Source organism: Gekko japonicus, unplaced genomic scaffold (assembly GCF_001447785.1).
Source record: "Gekko japonicus isolate JY-2015 unplaced genomic scaffold, Gekko_japonicus_V1.1 scaffold78, whole genome shotgun sequence".
NCBI classification, from domain to species: Eukaryota; Metazoa; Chordata; class Lepidosauria; order Squamata; family Gekkonidae; genus Gekko; species Gekko japonicus.
Genome location: NW_015165236.1, coordinates 1666023 through 1680355, shown reverse-complemented (window position 1 = coordinate 1680355; position 14333 = coordinate 1666023). Strand labels below are relative to the sequence as shown.

Here is a 14333-nt window from a genome sequence, read left to right as displayed (position 1 = left end):
GCGGGCCCCCCAGCTGGGAGCTGCCCCTCCGGGGGCCCCTTCCCCCCCCCCCCCCCGCGCGTTTTGTTTCGCTGACCGACCGGCCGGCCTTGTGTGGCTGGTGGACGTTTCCATTTCGTTTGCTGTCCCTCCGTGTCCCCCCCTCCCCCCTCCATCAGTATTTTAACACTTCCTAAGTGCCTTTTGATTGTAGTCTGTTGTTTTATTCTCTCTTTCTCCTTTCTCTTCCGTCATTGTTAGCATAGTTTCAAACAGAAAAGAGATAAGCTATGACCTCACCCTCTGCTCCTCCGGGAGAGAAGGTGTTTATCAAGGAAACAATAAACGTGAATCCGAAAGGTTCTGGTGGCTCTCTGCTGTTCTCCCTGGCGGGAGGAGGAAGGAAGGGTGGGCCAGCCGGTCTGCGGGGGCTTCAGGAGGAGGCAGAAAAGGCTGCTCTGTGCAGGGGGGGGGGGGGGGCGTGGTGGGGCGGGAGAGAGACTGCATGTGCCAAAAGGAAGGAGATCCGCACCCCCAGGGGCTTCCTTCAGAGGGGGAAACCAGCCTTGGATTTTACAAAACAGGAGCACTGACAGGTCAAGGTCCAAATTCCAGCATCAGAGAGGCAGCAGTTTGGAAGGTTGCTGTGGGGGGGGGGGGGGGAAGGGGGGGGGGGGAGAAGACTCAAGTTCTCACACATCCACAGCTGCCCAGCACTGAGCAGCAGCAGGAGGGGGGGACACCCACCCACATCACCTGACAGGTGCCTTTAGAAGAAGAAGAGGAGATTGGATGTATACCCCCCGGCCCTTCACTCCGAGCGGCTTACAGTCTCCTTTCCCTTCCCCCTCCCCACAACAGACACCCCGTGAGCAATGCTCCCTCTAAACTGTGGAGTCTTGTTGTGAGCAAAAATTCTTTGTGAGCGACTGACATTAAAGTTGTGAGCGAGTGACTTGGCTCCTGCAAAAATCAGTTTGCTCTGGGGCCATCCTTCCTGAGCTAAGATGAAAATGTGTGAGCTGGAGGCTAAAAAACTGAGCTAGCTCACACTAGCTCAGCTTAGAGGGAACACTGGCCATGACTCACCAAAGCTCCTCCCCTGGCAATACTCCCTCTAAGCTGTAGAGTCTTGTGAGCAAAAATTCTTTGTGAGCTCCTGGCATTCAAGTTGTGAGTGAGCGATTCGGCTCCTGCATAAATTAAGTTTGCTCTGGAGCCATCCCTTCCTGAGCTAGGACAAAAATGTGTGAGCCGGAGGCTAAAAAGCTGTGAGCTAGCTCACACCAACTCGGCTTAGAGGGAACATTGCCTGTGAGGTGGGTGGGGCTGAGATAGCTCTGACAGAAAGTGCTCTTTTTCAAGAACAGCTGTTGCCAGAACTACGGCTTGCCCAAGGTCATCCAGCCAGGTGCAAGTGGAGGAGGAGTGGGGAATCAAACCCGGTTCTCCCAGATTAGAGTCCAGGCACTTAACCAAGATGCCAAACTACACTCTGCTCCACCTAGGCCAGTGATGACGAACCTTTAAGAGACCGCGTGCCCAAACTGCGACCCAAAACCCACTTATTGATCGCAAAGTGCCAACACAGCAATTTAACCTGAATACTGAAGTTTTACTTTAGAAAAAACAGCTCATACATTAACTTAAGATGATCCAAACAAAGTAAGGAAAGCAATCCCAAATGCTTTCATTTACTTAAAATTATTTGGCAGAGAATTCCACACTTTAATGACGGTCTGGGCCTGGCTGGGGCGATGGCATGCGTGCCCACAGAGAGGGCTCTGAGTGCCACCACTGGCACCCGTGCCATAGGTTCGCCACCACTGACCTAGGCCCCCCACAGAACGTGACGCCCAGAGGCACGAGCTACAGAAGGGCAAATTTATTGGTTAGCTATAACTTAAACGGTGCTCGGAGGGAGGGGGTGTGCTACGTGTCCGGTTTGCGCTCTGCCTCTTGTTCATGCGGGGGTGACTGGATCTGCAGTTCGTCGTCCAGCCGCTCCTTGGCTCGCACCACCTGCAAGGCAGAGCAGTGTTGGCATGGCTGGCAAAGTGCACCTGTGGGAAGCGGCGGGGCAGCCAAGGCAGAACGCCTGCCCCCAGGTCCTGGCCCGACACCCTAGCTGCGACATCGCCCCGGACAGCCTTCCCTCTGAGGGTCTGCAGGGCTCCGATGACGGCAGCAGACACCACAGCCCCAGAGCCGTGGCTCCTCCCCTCTGGGGTCAGTGCAGCCCCCCCCCCCACTCACCTTGGACTGCAGGTAGAAGGAGCCCCCCACGGATTTGTCGTTCACTTTAAATAAATGCTCGTAGTTCTGCAAGGAAAAGCCAGGGAGACGGGCGCAGGTGAGAAATCTCCAGGCTGGCACGAATCACACAGCAAGAGCAGGACTGGGCGGGGGGCACCCCCCCAAATGTGCTCTCCCCAGCAGCGGAAGGGTGGGGGCCAGGAGCAATGCTCCCTCTAAGCTGCGGAGCCTTGTGAGCAAAAAGTCTGCTTGGTGAGCCACTGGCATGAAAGTTGTGAGCCAGCGATTGGGCTACGGCATGAGTCTGTTTGCTCCGGAGCCACATCCTTCCTGAGCAAAGGCAAAAATGTGTGAGCCGGAGGCTAAAAAACTGGGAGTGCGCTCACACTGACTCCGCTTAGAGGGAACACTGGCCGGGAGCCTTGTTATGGGGAGCAGCCGCTGTGAGCCCCCCCCCCCAGGCTGACCCTGAGCCTGTTCGCAGGATGGGCGGGGTACAAATATACCAAATAAATAAATACCTTCTGGATTTCCTCTGGGTTCAGTTCGGAGACATTGAGTATCCGCTGGGCCTCCTGGAGGCTGATCCCGGAGATGCTGGAGGCTGCCGCAGAACGAGACCCCGCGGAGCTCTCTCGGGCACCCGCGGCCGCTTGGCTGGCTGTGTGGGGATCAAGAGCACTGCTCGGAGCAGCCCCGCTTCCAGCCCCTGGCCGCAGGGGAGGGCTCCCGCCAGCAGAGTGGCCAAGGGGCCGTGTCCAGTGACCTGTCCCAGACTTCTCCGGGGGCAAAGAATCCCGGGGCTGTGCCCGAGGCACCCCCCTGGGGCCGCAGTGGGGCAGGGGGCAACCTCCACGCTGGCTGTCCCAGGCACAGGAAGAGAGAGACTGCGCTCTGGGGCTTACCTGCAAACTCCTGCCGCAGAGCCCGGGCAAACGCCCGGCCCACCACCTGCACACCCACCAGGACGATCTGGGCCAGGTACTTGGCCTGCAAGGGAAGCGCACCTGCTCAGGCTCGGCAGGTGGGGTGGGGTGGGGGGTCAAAAAGGGAAGGAAATTAAAACTGAAGAACATGCCCCCCCCCCCCCCCAGCAAACTCTGGGATGTCTTTGGGGCCCTCGAGAGCATGGCTGGCTCCACTCCTCGCCCCAGTCCAGAGCGGCTTTGCAGGGGGGGAAGGAACTTGCTGCGGGGGGCACCCCCCTAACCCCCCCTGCCCCACCTCCAGGGCGCCCAGAAGCCCGGCCAAACCCCTCGAGCTGTACTGGGTGCTATGGGGAAGGGAAACTGAGGCAGGGGGACCTGGAGGCTGGGGAGGGGCAACACAGGGGAAGGTCCCAAAGGCCCGGATCCCCTTTCCTGGCGGAGGAGCAAGATGGGGGGAAATCAGAAGCCAACCTCCTGGTGGGGCCTGGAGATCTCCCTGAATCAGACCTGGTCTCCAGGCCGCAGAGATCAGCTCCCCCCCCCCCAACAGCCACTTTGGAAGGTGGACTGTATAATATTATTCTCCTGTGCCCTGCTGAGACCCCTCCCTTCCCAAACCCCATCCTCCCCCAGGCTCCGCCCCCAAGTCTCCAGGAACTTCCCAATCTGGAGTTCAGGGCTTTAGACCCCGGACGCCTGGGTCCCCTTTCCCGGAGGAGGGGCAAGACATGGGGAGAGCAGTGGAGGCCTGGGCCCCTTGTCCTGGGGGGTGGGGAGACACGGAAACCTCAGACGCCGGGGTCTCTTGTCTGGGGGAGGGGGGGAGACTTCAGACGCCGGGGTCTGTTGCGCGGGCGGTGGTGGTGGTGGGGGGGGCAAGACATGGGGAGGCTCCGGGCCCCCGGCCGTCCTTTTCCTGGCGGGGGAAGAGGCGGAAGAAGGTAAGACTAGGAGTGCGCTTGCCCGGGCGGGGGGTGGGTGGCTGGCGCAGGGGCAGACGAGCCACGAAGCGGACGAAGCCACACGCTGGGGGCACCCGGGCGGGCCAAAGGGGGCGCCACACAGCTGGGGGAAGGGTGAGAAGGGACACGGACCCAAGGAGGAGTGTGCGCCCGAGGGCCACCTTCTGCTTCTTGGCTGGCGAGGTGCGCGGGGTCACTGGTGCCAGGGCTCAGGGCACCCACCAGGGAGCCTCCACCCGCCCCTGGGCCGAGCGGGGGGTTGGCGGCCGGAGGCCGTCGCGGCAGCCGCGGCGCTCTGACCCGCGAAGGGCGTCACGTGTGAACGCGGCCTGTCGCCTCCTCCCGTGTAGGGTTGCCAGGAGACTTGGGGGGGGGGGGGGATCCGTGTTGGGGGTTACAAGTCAAAACACTTCAGTATTTACAGAGTTGATGATGTTTGTTAAGTCACATGTTTGTTTGTAACCAATCTGTTTAGACAATAGGATGCCCGGGGGAACTTTGGAGCTAGTTTGCTAGTCTGATGGGAAACCAAGGTGTCAAGTATTTAGCATATTGGCTTCTCCTCCCGTTCTTTGTTCTGACCAGAGAAGGAGACGCCATTCGGCTCTTCCCGTTTTACCTTTTAGCTGCAAGGATGTAGCCATACTAGCTCTTTGTTATTTTCATATCCTGTGTACCCTTTTCCCATGTTAGGTTTATAGTAAACGTTTATATTTTAATACTCACCATGGACTCAGTCTCTTAATACTCTGCTGACTTACTCAAAAGAATCCCAACAATCCGGGAGAGGGCGGGGTCTGTGTCAGCTGGAGATCAGGTGTGAAAGGGGGAGATCCCCAGGCCCCACCTGGAGGCTGGCAACCCTAGTCCCTGCCTCCCCCTCCCCACGGCCTGAGCCGTGGAGTCTCTTGAGCAAAAATTCTATCTTGTGAGCTGCTGGCCTTAAAGTGGTGACCAGGGCTCCCTCTAAGCTGAGCCAGTGCGAGCTCACTCACAGTTTCGCAGCCTCCGGCTCAGCACATTTCTGTCTCCGTTCAGGACGGAGGGCTCCAGAGCAGACTAATTCATGCAGCGGCCAAATCGCTTGCGCACCACTCTCATGTCGGTAGCTCACAAAGCAGGGTTTTTGCTCACAAGACTCCACCGCTTAGGGGGAGCATTGTTTGTGAGTGAGCAGTTTGGCTTCTGCTTGAATTAGTCTGCTCTGGAGCCGCATCCGTCGTCATGAGCTAGGACAGAAATGTGTGAGCCAGGGGCTAAAAAAACCTGTGAGCTAGCTCACACTGACTCAGCTTATGGGGAACACTGGCCAGGAGCCCCTCCCCAAATGAGTGCAGTGCCCAAGCCTGTTACAAGCAGAGCTCAGCACCCCGCACTGAGAAAGGCAGCTTCTCCAGGTGCAACAAGAACTAGGGCTGCCAGGTCTGGCCTGGAAAATTCCTGGAGACTTTGGGGGTGGAGCCAGGAGAGGGCGGGGTTTGGGGAGGGGAGGGGCCTCTGCAGGGCAGGGCTATTTTGGGGCAGGAACGCACAGGAAAGGAGTTCCGGCTGACTCCCGAGTTGGCCACACCCAGCAGGAACACATTAGCATAATAGGCCACGCCCAGCAGCAGAAACTCATTAGGATTGGCTACATTCGGGGTGTGTGGCCTAACATGCAAAGGAGTTCCTGCTACAAAAAAGGCCCTGGGTTTTGACAACAAACAAGGTAAACAGAATAAGAAACAAAAGGTGGGTGTGGCTGGATGACCACATTTCTGGCAACACGGGGGTGTGGCCTAAGATGCCAATGAGCTGTGCTGTCAGGGGTGTGGCCCAATATGCTAATGAGTTCCTGCTGGGCTTTTTCTACAAAAAAAGCCCTGCCACAGGGTCCAAGGCCACAGAGTCCACCCTTCCAAGCAGCCATTTTCTCCAGGGGAGCTGACCTCTGTCAGCTGGAGGTCAGTAGTGAAAGCGGGAGATCCCCAGGCCCCACCTGGAGGCTGGCAACCCTAACGAGAACTAGGGCTGCCAACCTCCAGGCGGTGCCTGGAGACCTCCCGTCGTTCCAACTGATCTCCCGATGGCAGAGATCACCTCCCCTGCGGGAAAGGGCTGCTCTGGCGGGTGGACTCCGGGGCATTGTGTCCCACCGAGGAGCCTCCCCTCAACTATCTGGCGATTTCCCTCCTTGGCCACCCTCACACCCCTGCGAGTGTTGGACTGGAGGGGCCTTTGGCCTGATTCAATACTGGCTTCGCTTCTGTTCTTACCCCCCACACACACACACACTAGCCCAGAGTAGGAAACGAAGCTTGTCCTTCATCACTAGGCAGGGATGGGGGCAGAGGGGGACTGCTCCAGCCGGGCTCCTAAGAGAGGCCTTGTGTTACTCCCCATGGAGACCCCCCCCACACACACTTGCTGGAAGTGGGCCACGTGGCAGCCAGACCGTGATTGGCAGATGCAATGAAGCCAGAGTCCGGCCTGCTTTGCTTTGACTTCTGGCCCAACTGGGGTGGGGTGCGTGTGTGTGTGATGTGGCTTCCCACTCCCCTCCCCCTGGCTTGTGGCTCCTGAGGGCACGGTCAACGCCTGCCTAGGGGGCCAAGTTCATCCCTGCTCTGTAACTCCCCCCCCCCCCCCCCCCGGCCCCATCGCCTTCCGAGGAGTCCGTGGGCTTTGCTTTCTGGAGGGGCAGGGCGGAGTCCCAGGGGCCACCGATGGAGTTTCCGAGTGGGATGATGCTATGCCCGGGGAGGCAGCCCTGCCAGGGGACGAGCAACGGTGGTGGAAGGCCGGCCCTCTCTCAGTGGACAGAGCCGGGTCATGACCTCTAATGCTCCCTCTAAGGCGTGGAGTCTTGTGAGCAAGAATCCTACTTGGTGAGCTGCTGGCATTCAGGTTGTGAGGGAGCGACTGGGCTGCTGCCTAAATCAGATTTCCTCTGCAGCCACCTCCTTCCTGAGCGGAGACAAAAATGTGCGAGCCGGAGGCTAAAAGACTGTCAGCTGGCTCGCACTGACTCAGCTTAGAGGGAACACTGGTCCTGACGGAGCTGACCGGCTTGGCGGCAGTGAAGCAAGCGATGCTTTTCCGGGCACAGGACTGCTCTGGCGAGGGTCCCAGAGGCACAGCAGTGGATCCAAGTGTGGTGGTGGTGGTGGAGCCGGCCAGCCTGCCCTAGGTGGCGTGAGGGGGGCCATGCAAGTGTGGGGCAGACAGAAGGTGTGCCGAGTGGGGGCGGTGGCAGCAGGGGGGGGTCTTTTGTGAGGCGTGGGGCAGGCCAAGGCCAGGAAGGCCCAACCCCCCCCCCCCAACAGGTCGTGCTTGGGAGAAAAGGTCGTGCTTGGGAGAAAAGAGACACGAGAAAGAAAGGAAGACACAGGCCGGAGTCAAAGCCGTCCATTCGTGTTGTGTGGCCACGTACACAGCCCTGCCGAGACAGCCGCGGAGGAGGAGAGCGAGACACAGGCGGGCCCTTCCCCAGGCGGGCATTTCTGTTTCTGCCCCCGCGAACTGCCCTGCGAGCCAGAAGAGTCCTGCTTCCTGGCGGCGGCGGCTGCGGCGTGAGCAATGGTGGGCGAGGGGCTTCCCAGACCCCCAAGTCGCGGCCGAGCGAGGCAGCCCTGCAGGCATCAGGGGGCAGCTGGAGCTGGGGGGTGGGGGGCAAGCGAGGCCAGGGAAGTGGGGGGGGGAGGCAGCCTTCTGGCCACCGGCTCAGCCCTCCCCTCTGGGGTGGGGGCAGGAGAAGCGCTGGGGGCCGCAGCTGCAGAGCCCTTTTCTCATCCGGGGCTGGCCGCACAGCGCTTTGGGGGCGGGGGACAGACCGTGCGCGCAGGCCTGGGGCAGAGGGCGAGGGGCCCAGGCCGCCGGGCAGAGGGGCATGGCAGCAAAGCGGAGCCCGGGGGAGTGGGGGACAGGGTGGCAAAGGCAGGGCTTTGGCATCTCCGAAGGCGGCGGCAGCAGCCAGTCCCTGGCCTCCCAAGACCCTCTCTGGCTCTCCTGGCTGAGGCGGTCCCGTTTGTCAAAGCAGGAGGGGGCAGCTCCGGTCCAGGCAGAAAGGCGGGTTGTGGTTCCCCGGCTAGTCCTGTTGGGGAAGAGAAAGAGAGAGACAAGGCCGAGGTGAAGGGAGAGAGACCCTCGCGCTCCTTGGACGGAGGGGGGCTAAAAGTAGACGTGGACCCTCACCCCCCACCCCCAGTGTTCCCTCTAAGCTGCGTTAGTGTGAGCCAGCTCACAGTTCTTTAGCCTCTGGCTCACACATTTTTGTCCCAGCTCAGGAAGGAGGGCTCCAGAGCAGACTAACTGATGCAGCCACCAAATCGCTCGCTCACAACTCGAATGCCAGGAGCTCACAGAGTAGAATTTTTGCTCACTAGACTCCACAGCTTGGAGGGAGTGTTGGACAGGACCGCCCCCCCCCCCGGTGCAGCTCTCAAGCCGGCAAAGACCCGGCGGAGAAAGCACAGCCGCCTCGGAAAGGCTCCCAGCAAGACGGACGGGACCTACCCACTCCGCCTCGTCCACGCCTTCGAAGGAGTCCTGTGGGAGGGGGTCCTCACGGTTGCCCAGCTTGGCCACCATAGCGCTGAGCAGCTGGAAGAGAAGGAGGTCGTCACACGGGGGTCGTCCCCCCCCCACAGTGTCTCTCCTGCCCCCAGCCTGGGGAGAGGCCTCACCTCCTCTTTCTTCTGCTCGTCAGACTTCTCCTCCAGGTAGACAGAGGATGGGACGTATTTCCTGCTGGGAGCGTCCTTCGGGGCTTGGCTCACTGCAAAAGAGACACGCAGGAGCTCAAACGAGGCCCTCCCAGGCCCCAAAGATGCCAGGCTGGCGATAACCAGGGCCGGGGCCTTCTCGGTGACGGCTCTGTACTGGTGGAATGAGCTCCCGGAGGAGATCAGGGCCCTGAGGGACCTTTCACAGTTCCGCAGGGCCTGAAAGACGGGGCTCTTCCACCAGGCTTTTGATTAGGAGCCGCCTTAAACACCGAGTGACCCCGTGCCCCGGCTTTACCACCTTCAGCCTGTCTCGCCGCACAAATCAGTCGACCAAACTGAGCCGATATGAGAATACCACCAGGACTAAGTAGTGGTATGGTCTGGTTCCAGCACTTTAGGGAAATGGATAACCGGCTGTTTATGGTTGTTTTATGCATGATCTTAACTGTATCTATATTTGCATTTTTATGTAAGCCACCCGGAGCCTGGCTGGGCGGGGAGGGTATAAATCCAACTCATCAATCAATAAACAAATCTAGGTCCACCTGACCTTTGGAGTGCTTTCCCCCACCCCGGGATCCTTTCAGCCAGAGATTCCAGGGACGGGACTGAGCCCTTCCTGAATCCAGAACACCCACAGGGTTATTCCTCCCTCCACAAGCCCAGAGCCCGCCAGGAGAGCAAGTTGGCCTCGGTAGAACAGCGGGATTCGAGTCCGGCACCACCACAGAGACCAACAGGGGGGGGTTTGGGGGTGTGTGAGATTTCTGAGCCACGCCCCTCCCGCTGCCCCTGCCCCCCGCTGCTTCTCACCCGGTGTCATCCCTTTGGGCTGAAGGCTGATCTTGCGGTGTTGCCCGTCTGCGCCCCCGAGCCAGGCGGCGGCCGACAAGGCGGGTTCCCACCACACCTCCGTGTCTGGATAAAGGTCATCCTGGAAGAACTCTTTCTGAGGAGAGAGGGGGGGGAGCTTTGGTCCTCCTCCTAGAAATCGGTGGGGGTCCTTTGTCCCTCACGGGTCTCGCCACACAACTGCCCCACACGCCTCAAGTCTGCACAGAGACCAGTGGCGGGGCTGGGACGACCAATGCGCCCACATCTGCTCGGGGTTCTGGATCCAGAGGTGGCACTTCTCGGCCGTTGACAGGGTGCACACCAACGCAACCGGAGGCCTCCGCTAGCCCAAACGCCCTTCAACAAAAGCTCCCAGGAGAACTGCAGGCCGAACCGGACATGACATTTCCCACATGTCCGCACACTTGCGCCTGGCTCGGTTCGCCTTCTTTGCAATGCAAACTGGCGGGGGGTGAAACCCTGGAAGGCCCTCCTCGTTTCCCCAGCCCTGACTGGCCCACCCTGGTGGGACCCTGCCTGCCTGCCTGCCTTCCTTGGACAACTGCAGAGCCCGTCCCCGAGAGACGGGGGAAGGGCTGGTGGCTCATGGAGCTGAGTCGGTGCCGGGAGAGATTCTCCAAACCCGCAGCCGCTTAGGCTGGAAAGGGCGCCCTGGCAAGGGAAAGAAACGCAGTGTTCTCAGAGCCTGGACGGACCACAGGTCTGGGCCTCTGAAAAGGCTGAACTAGGCACGAGCAAGGCTCCCTCTAAGCTGTGGAGCCTTGTGAGCAAAGATGCTACTTTGTGTGCTACTGGCATCAAAGTGGTGAGCGAGCGATTCCTTTGCTCTGGAGCCCCCTCCTTCCTGAGCTGAGACAAAAATGTGTGAACTGGAGGTGGAAAAACGGTGAGCTAGCTCACACTAACTCAGCTTAGAGGGAACACTGGACACAAGTATACTCCTGCGGTACCTCTGAGTGTGCACATGGAAAGGGTCATGAATGGTTAAAATCATAGAGTTGGAAGGGACCTCCAGGGTCATCTAGTCCAACCCCCTGCACAATGCAGGAAACTCACAAATACCCCCACACACACCCGGGACTGCTATAGGAAATGGGTTCAGTGCCCAAGCCGGGACAGTTACCTGAGGGGTTCCTTCTCGGGTGACCACGACTGTCCTGTCAAGGGGTTACGCTGCAAGGCTTGTGTGGCGAGGCAGTGAAAGAGACACAGTGCAGTCTTGAAACTGGTTCCGCACTCCTGGAACAGGTTTGGGCTAGCCGGCAATTCTAGCCTCCCCCCACCCCCCGTCCAGCGCTGCACCCACCTACCTTCACCCTGGGCACGCGGAAGGCGATCGGCTCGATGGCGCTCTGCCTGAGACGCAGGGCCCGGGCCACCTCGACCTCACGCACGTCACACTCCGACTTGGGCAGGAACTGGAAACCCTGGAGAGGAAGCAGAGGGCAGAACCTTCTTCAGCACCCAGACAGACACGGCTCCACGCACAGAGCGCCTGCTCTCTTTCTCGCACGCATGCACACCACCTCTGGCCACGTCCACCCACAGCAGTGTGGATACACCCCTGGGAGGAAACCTGCAACTCCAACAACACAGCAGCTCTGCCTGTAGAGAGCCACTAGGGGGCAGGCTGTCAATACGGTTTATAGATAATAAGAACATGAGAACAGAAGAGAGAAGCCAGTGTTGGATCAGGCCAATGGCCCCTCCAGCCCAACACTCCATGTCACACAGTGGCCAAAAATACCAGATCACAGACACTGGATAGGAAAATAGATTTTCCTTTCCGATGGTGCAACCTCATTTGGAGTACTGTGTACAATTCTGGTCACCAGACCGCAGAAAGGATATTATAGCATTGGAAAAAGTGCAGAAAAGGGCAACTAGAATGATAAAAGGGTTGGAACACTTCCCCTAGGAAGAAAGGTTAAAACGCTTGGGGCTCTTTAGCTTGCAGAAATGACGGCTGAGGGGGGGACATGATTGATGTTTATAAAATTATGCCTGCGATAGAGCAGGTTGAGAAAGAGGTACTTTCCCCCCTTTCTCACAGTACAAGAACTCGTGGGCACTCCATGAAATTGCTGAGCCGTCGGATTAGAACAGATAAAAGGAAGTCCTTCTTCACCCAAAGAGTGATTAACACATGGAGTTCACTGCTACAGGAGGTGGTGGCAGCTACTACAAACATGGATGGCTTCAAGAGGGAATTGGATAAGCATATGAAGCAGAGGTCCATCAGTGGCTGTTAGCCACAAGATATAAATAGGGACTCTTGGTCTGGGGCAAGTGATGCTCCGTATTCTTGGTGCTTGGGGGGGGGGTCAACATTGGGAGGGCTTCTAGTGTCCTGGCCCCACTGGTGGACCTTCTGATGGCACCTGGTATTTTTGGCCACTGTGGGACACAGTGTTGGAGTGGATGGGCTGTTGGCCTGATCCAACATTGGCTTCTCTTATGTTCTTATAGATAAGCATATGGAGCAGAGGTCCATCAGTGGCTCTTAGCCACAAGGTATAGATAAGAGCTCTCGGTCTGGGGCAAGGGATGCTCCGTATTCTTGGTGCTTGGGGGGGGGGCAACAGTGGGAGGGCTTCTAGTGTCCTGGCCCCACTGCTGGACCTCCTGAGGGCACCTGGTATTTTTGGCCACTGTGTGACACAAAGAGTGTTGGACTGGGTGGGCCACTGGCCTGATCCAGCCTTGGCTTCTCTTATGTTCTTATGTTAGATCCAGGTGGGGCAGCCGTGTGGGGCTGAAGCAGCAGATCAGCGTCTGAGTCCAGTGGTGGCGGCACCTTTAAGACCCACGGAGCTTCTACCCAGAATAAAACGTGGTTGGTCTTAAAGGTGCCCAATTGGACTCCAACTTCGTTTTAGTGGACAGGAAAGGGCAGGATCTCCAGGGGCCAACCTGAGACACACACCCCCTTGCCCCTCCGGTAGGGGCCTCTTCCCCAGAAGGAGGCAGGTCACTTAGAATGCTGCCAAGCCAAGGGATGCAGTTTTGGACTTGACACCCTTCCCTCTCCGCAACATCCCTGCTGGATCCGGCCTTCCCCTCCAGCAGCCTTTTCCTGGCCAGAAGCCAGGCACAGAGGAAAAAGCCTTTCGCTGCCGTTTGCCCTACATCAGAGAAAGTGCCTCTGGCTATGGAGGTTCCACTTAGCTGTTACGACCCACCCAGGGATGCTCTCTTGGGGGGGGGCATTTTCCTCTTAGCGCCCGACCACATTCCTTGTCAGCATTCTTCTTTTTGTTTTGTTGTAAGGCAAACGGCAAGACCCGTCTACACAAGGAAAGCGGAAGGCATGGACTGCGTCACTGGACGCCTCCGCTATCAAAGGGCCTGGTGGGGGTGGGGGTGAGTGGGGGGGGGCGATGCTCCCTCTAAGCTGTGAAGTCCTGTGAGCAAAAATGCTGCTTTGTTTTTTGTTTTTAAATTTTTAATTTTAAAACACATCACATATATCCTGTTTTGTGAGCTACCGACCGGCATTAAAGTTGTGAATGAATGATTTGGTTCCTGCATAAATCAGTTTGCTCTGGAGCCCCATCCTTCCTGAGCCAAGGCAGAAATGTGTGAGCCGGAGGCTAGAAACCTGTGAGCCAGCGCACACCAACTCAGCTTAGAGGGAACACGGGCGGTGGGGAGTCGAACGCTCCTTCCTCTGGGGCCGCCCTCTCTCAGCCGAGGTCTCCCGGCTCCTCTGCTCGGCTGGGCCCCGCCTGACCCCTCACCTTGTGGGGCTCGTGGGAGAAGAAGCTGTTGCACTCGAGGAAGAAGGGGGCCTCTGGGATGGTCTCGTACACGAAGACTCGGGTGTCGCCCTAAGAACGTGGCAGAAAGGAGAGGCTGGAGCCCGCCCAGGAGACCCCGGTGGCAAATCCGGCCAGCCAGAGAGCGAGACGACACCGTGGGAGACGAACGGGGCCGCTCTCTGGTAGTGCCACAACTGGAGACTGGGCGGCTCCTGAGGAGAACCCCTCCGCCACAGGCCGCCAGGGGCTTCCGCTGGCCACTGGGGACCCTCAAGGGAGCGGGGCCCCCACCTCCCACCCGGCAGTCGTGAGCAGAGGATGCTGGGACGGGGGTCTGACCCCGGGGCCCCTAACCCCCTCACCTTGCCCGTCAGGAAGACCACGCCCGTGTCCGCGTCGTGGAAGGGGATGAGGGTGGAGGGTGAGACGTCGAGGCTGAGGCGTGCCAGGGGCCCCTCGGCCAGGGACTCCGCTTGGTAGAGGGACAGCTGGCGCTCGCTGTGGCTGAGGAGGGAGGAGAGGGAGAGCTGCAGAGACCCACCTGGCCCGGTGGGCCCCCGTGCGGCACCTAGGCCGGAAGGAAGAACCCCCCCCCCCCCCCCGGGACCTACCTGTCGAAGCCCGACACCAGCAGGTTTTGGCCTCCGCACACCCAGACGACGCGGGCCCCCCGGCCTCCCTCAGGGCCCGGACCCTCCTGTCGTGGGATGAAGAGACACAAGGAGAGGGGGGGAGCAACGAGGGGAAACACCGCTTGCCCTTGCTGCCCCCAAGCGCCTCTTTCTGGCCCCAAGAGGCCTCTCCACCAGGGCCAGCCCCACCCCGCCCCACCCCCTTTGCCTCCCTTCTTCTCCCACCCAAGCTCAGGGCCCACCGCGGCGGGGG

The 14333-nt window shown here is 59.3% G+C and overlaps 1 protein-coding gene across 1 annotated transcript in view; it reads right to left on the bottom strand.

Moving 5' to 3' along the window:
• Positions 1-1805: 1805 nt before the first annotated feature.
• Positions 1806-14333, bottom strand: part of LOC107109289 (coronin-7-like) — a 102029-nt gene continuing 89501 nt past the window's right edge. The window contains exons 22-32 of the mRNA XM_015409886.1: positions 14060-14145; positions 13811-13952; positions 13428-13517; positions 10998-11114; positions 9646-9781; positions 8791-8882; positions 8621-8707; positions 3141-3225; positions 2757-2896; positions 2236-2301; positions 1806-2001 (exon numbers count right to left, since the gene is read on the bottom strand). Coding sequence (XP_015265372.1) covers positions 1912-2001; positions 2236-2301; positions 2757-2896; positions 3141-3225; positions 8621-8707; positions 8791-8882; positions 9646-9781; positions 10998-11114; positions 13428-13517; positions 13811-13952; positions 14060-14145 — 1131 coding nt within the window. The 3' untranslated portion in view covers positions 1806-1911. The remainder of the gene's footprint in view (positions 2002-2235; positions 2302-2756; positions 2897-3140; positions 3226-8620; positions 8708-8790; positions 8883-9645; positions 9782-10997; positions 11115-13427; positions 13518-13810; positions 13953-14059; positions 14146-14333) is intronic.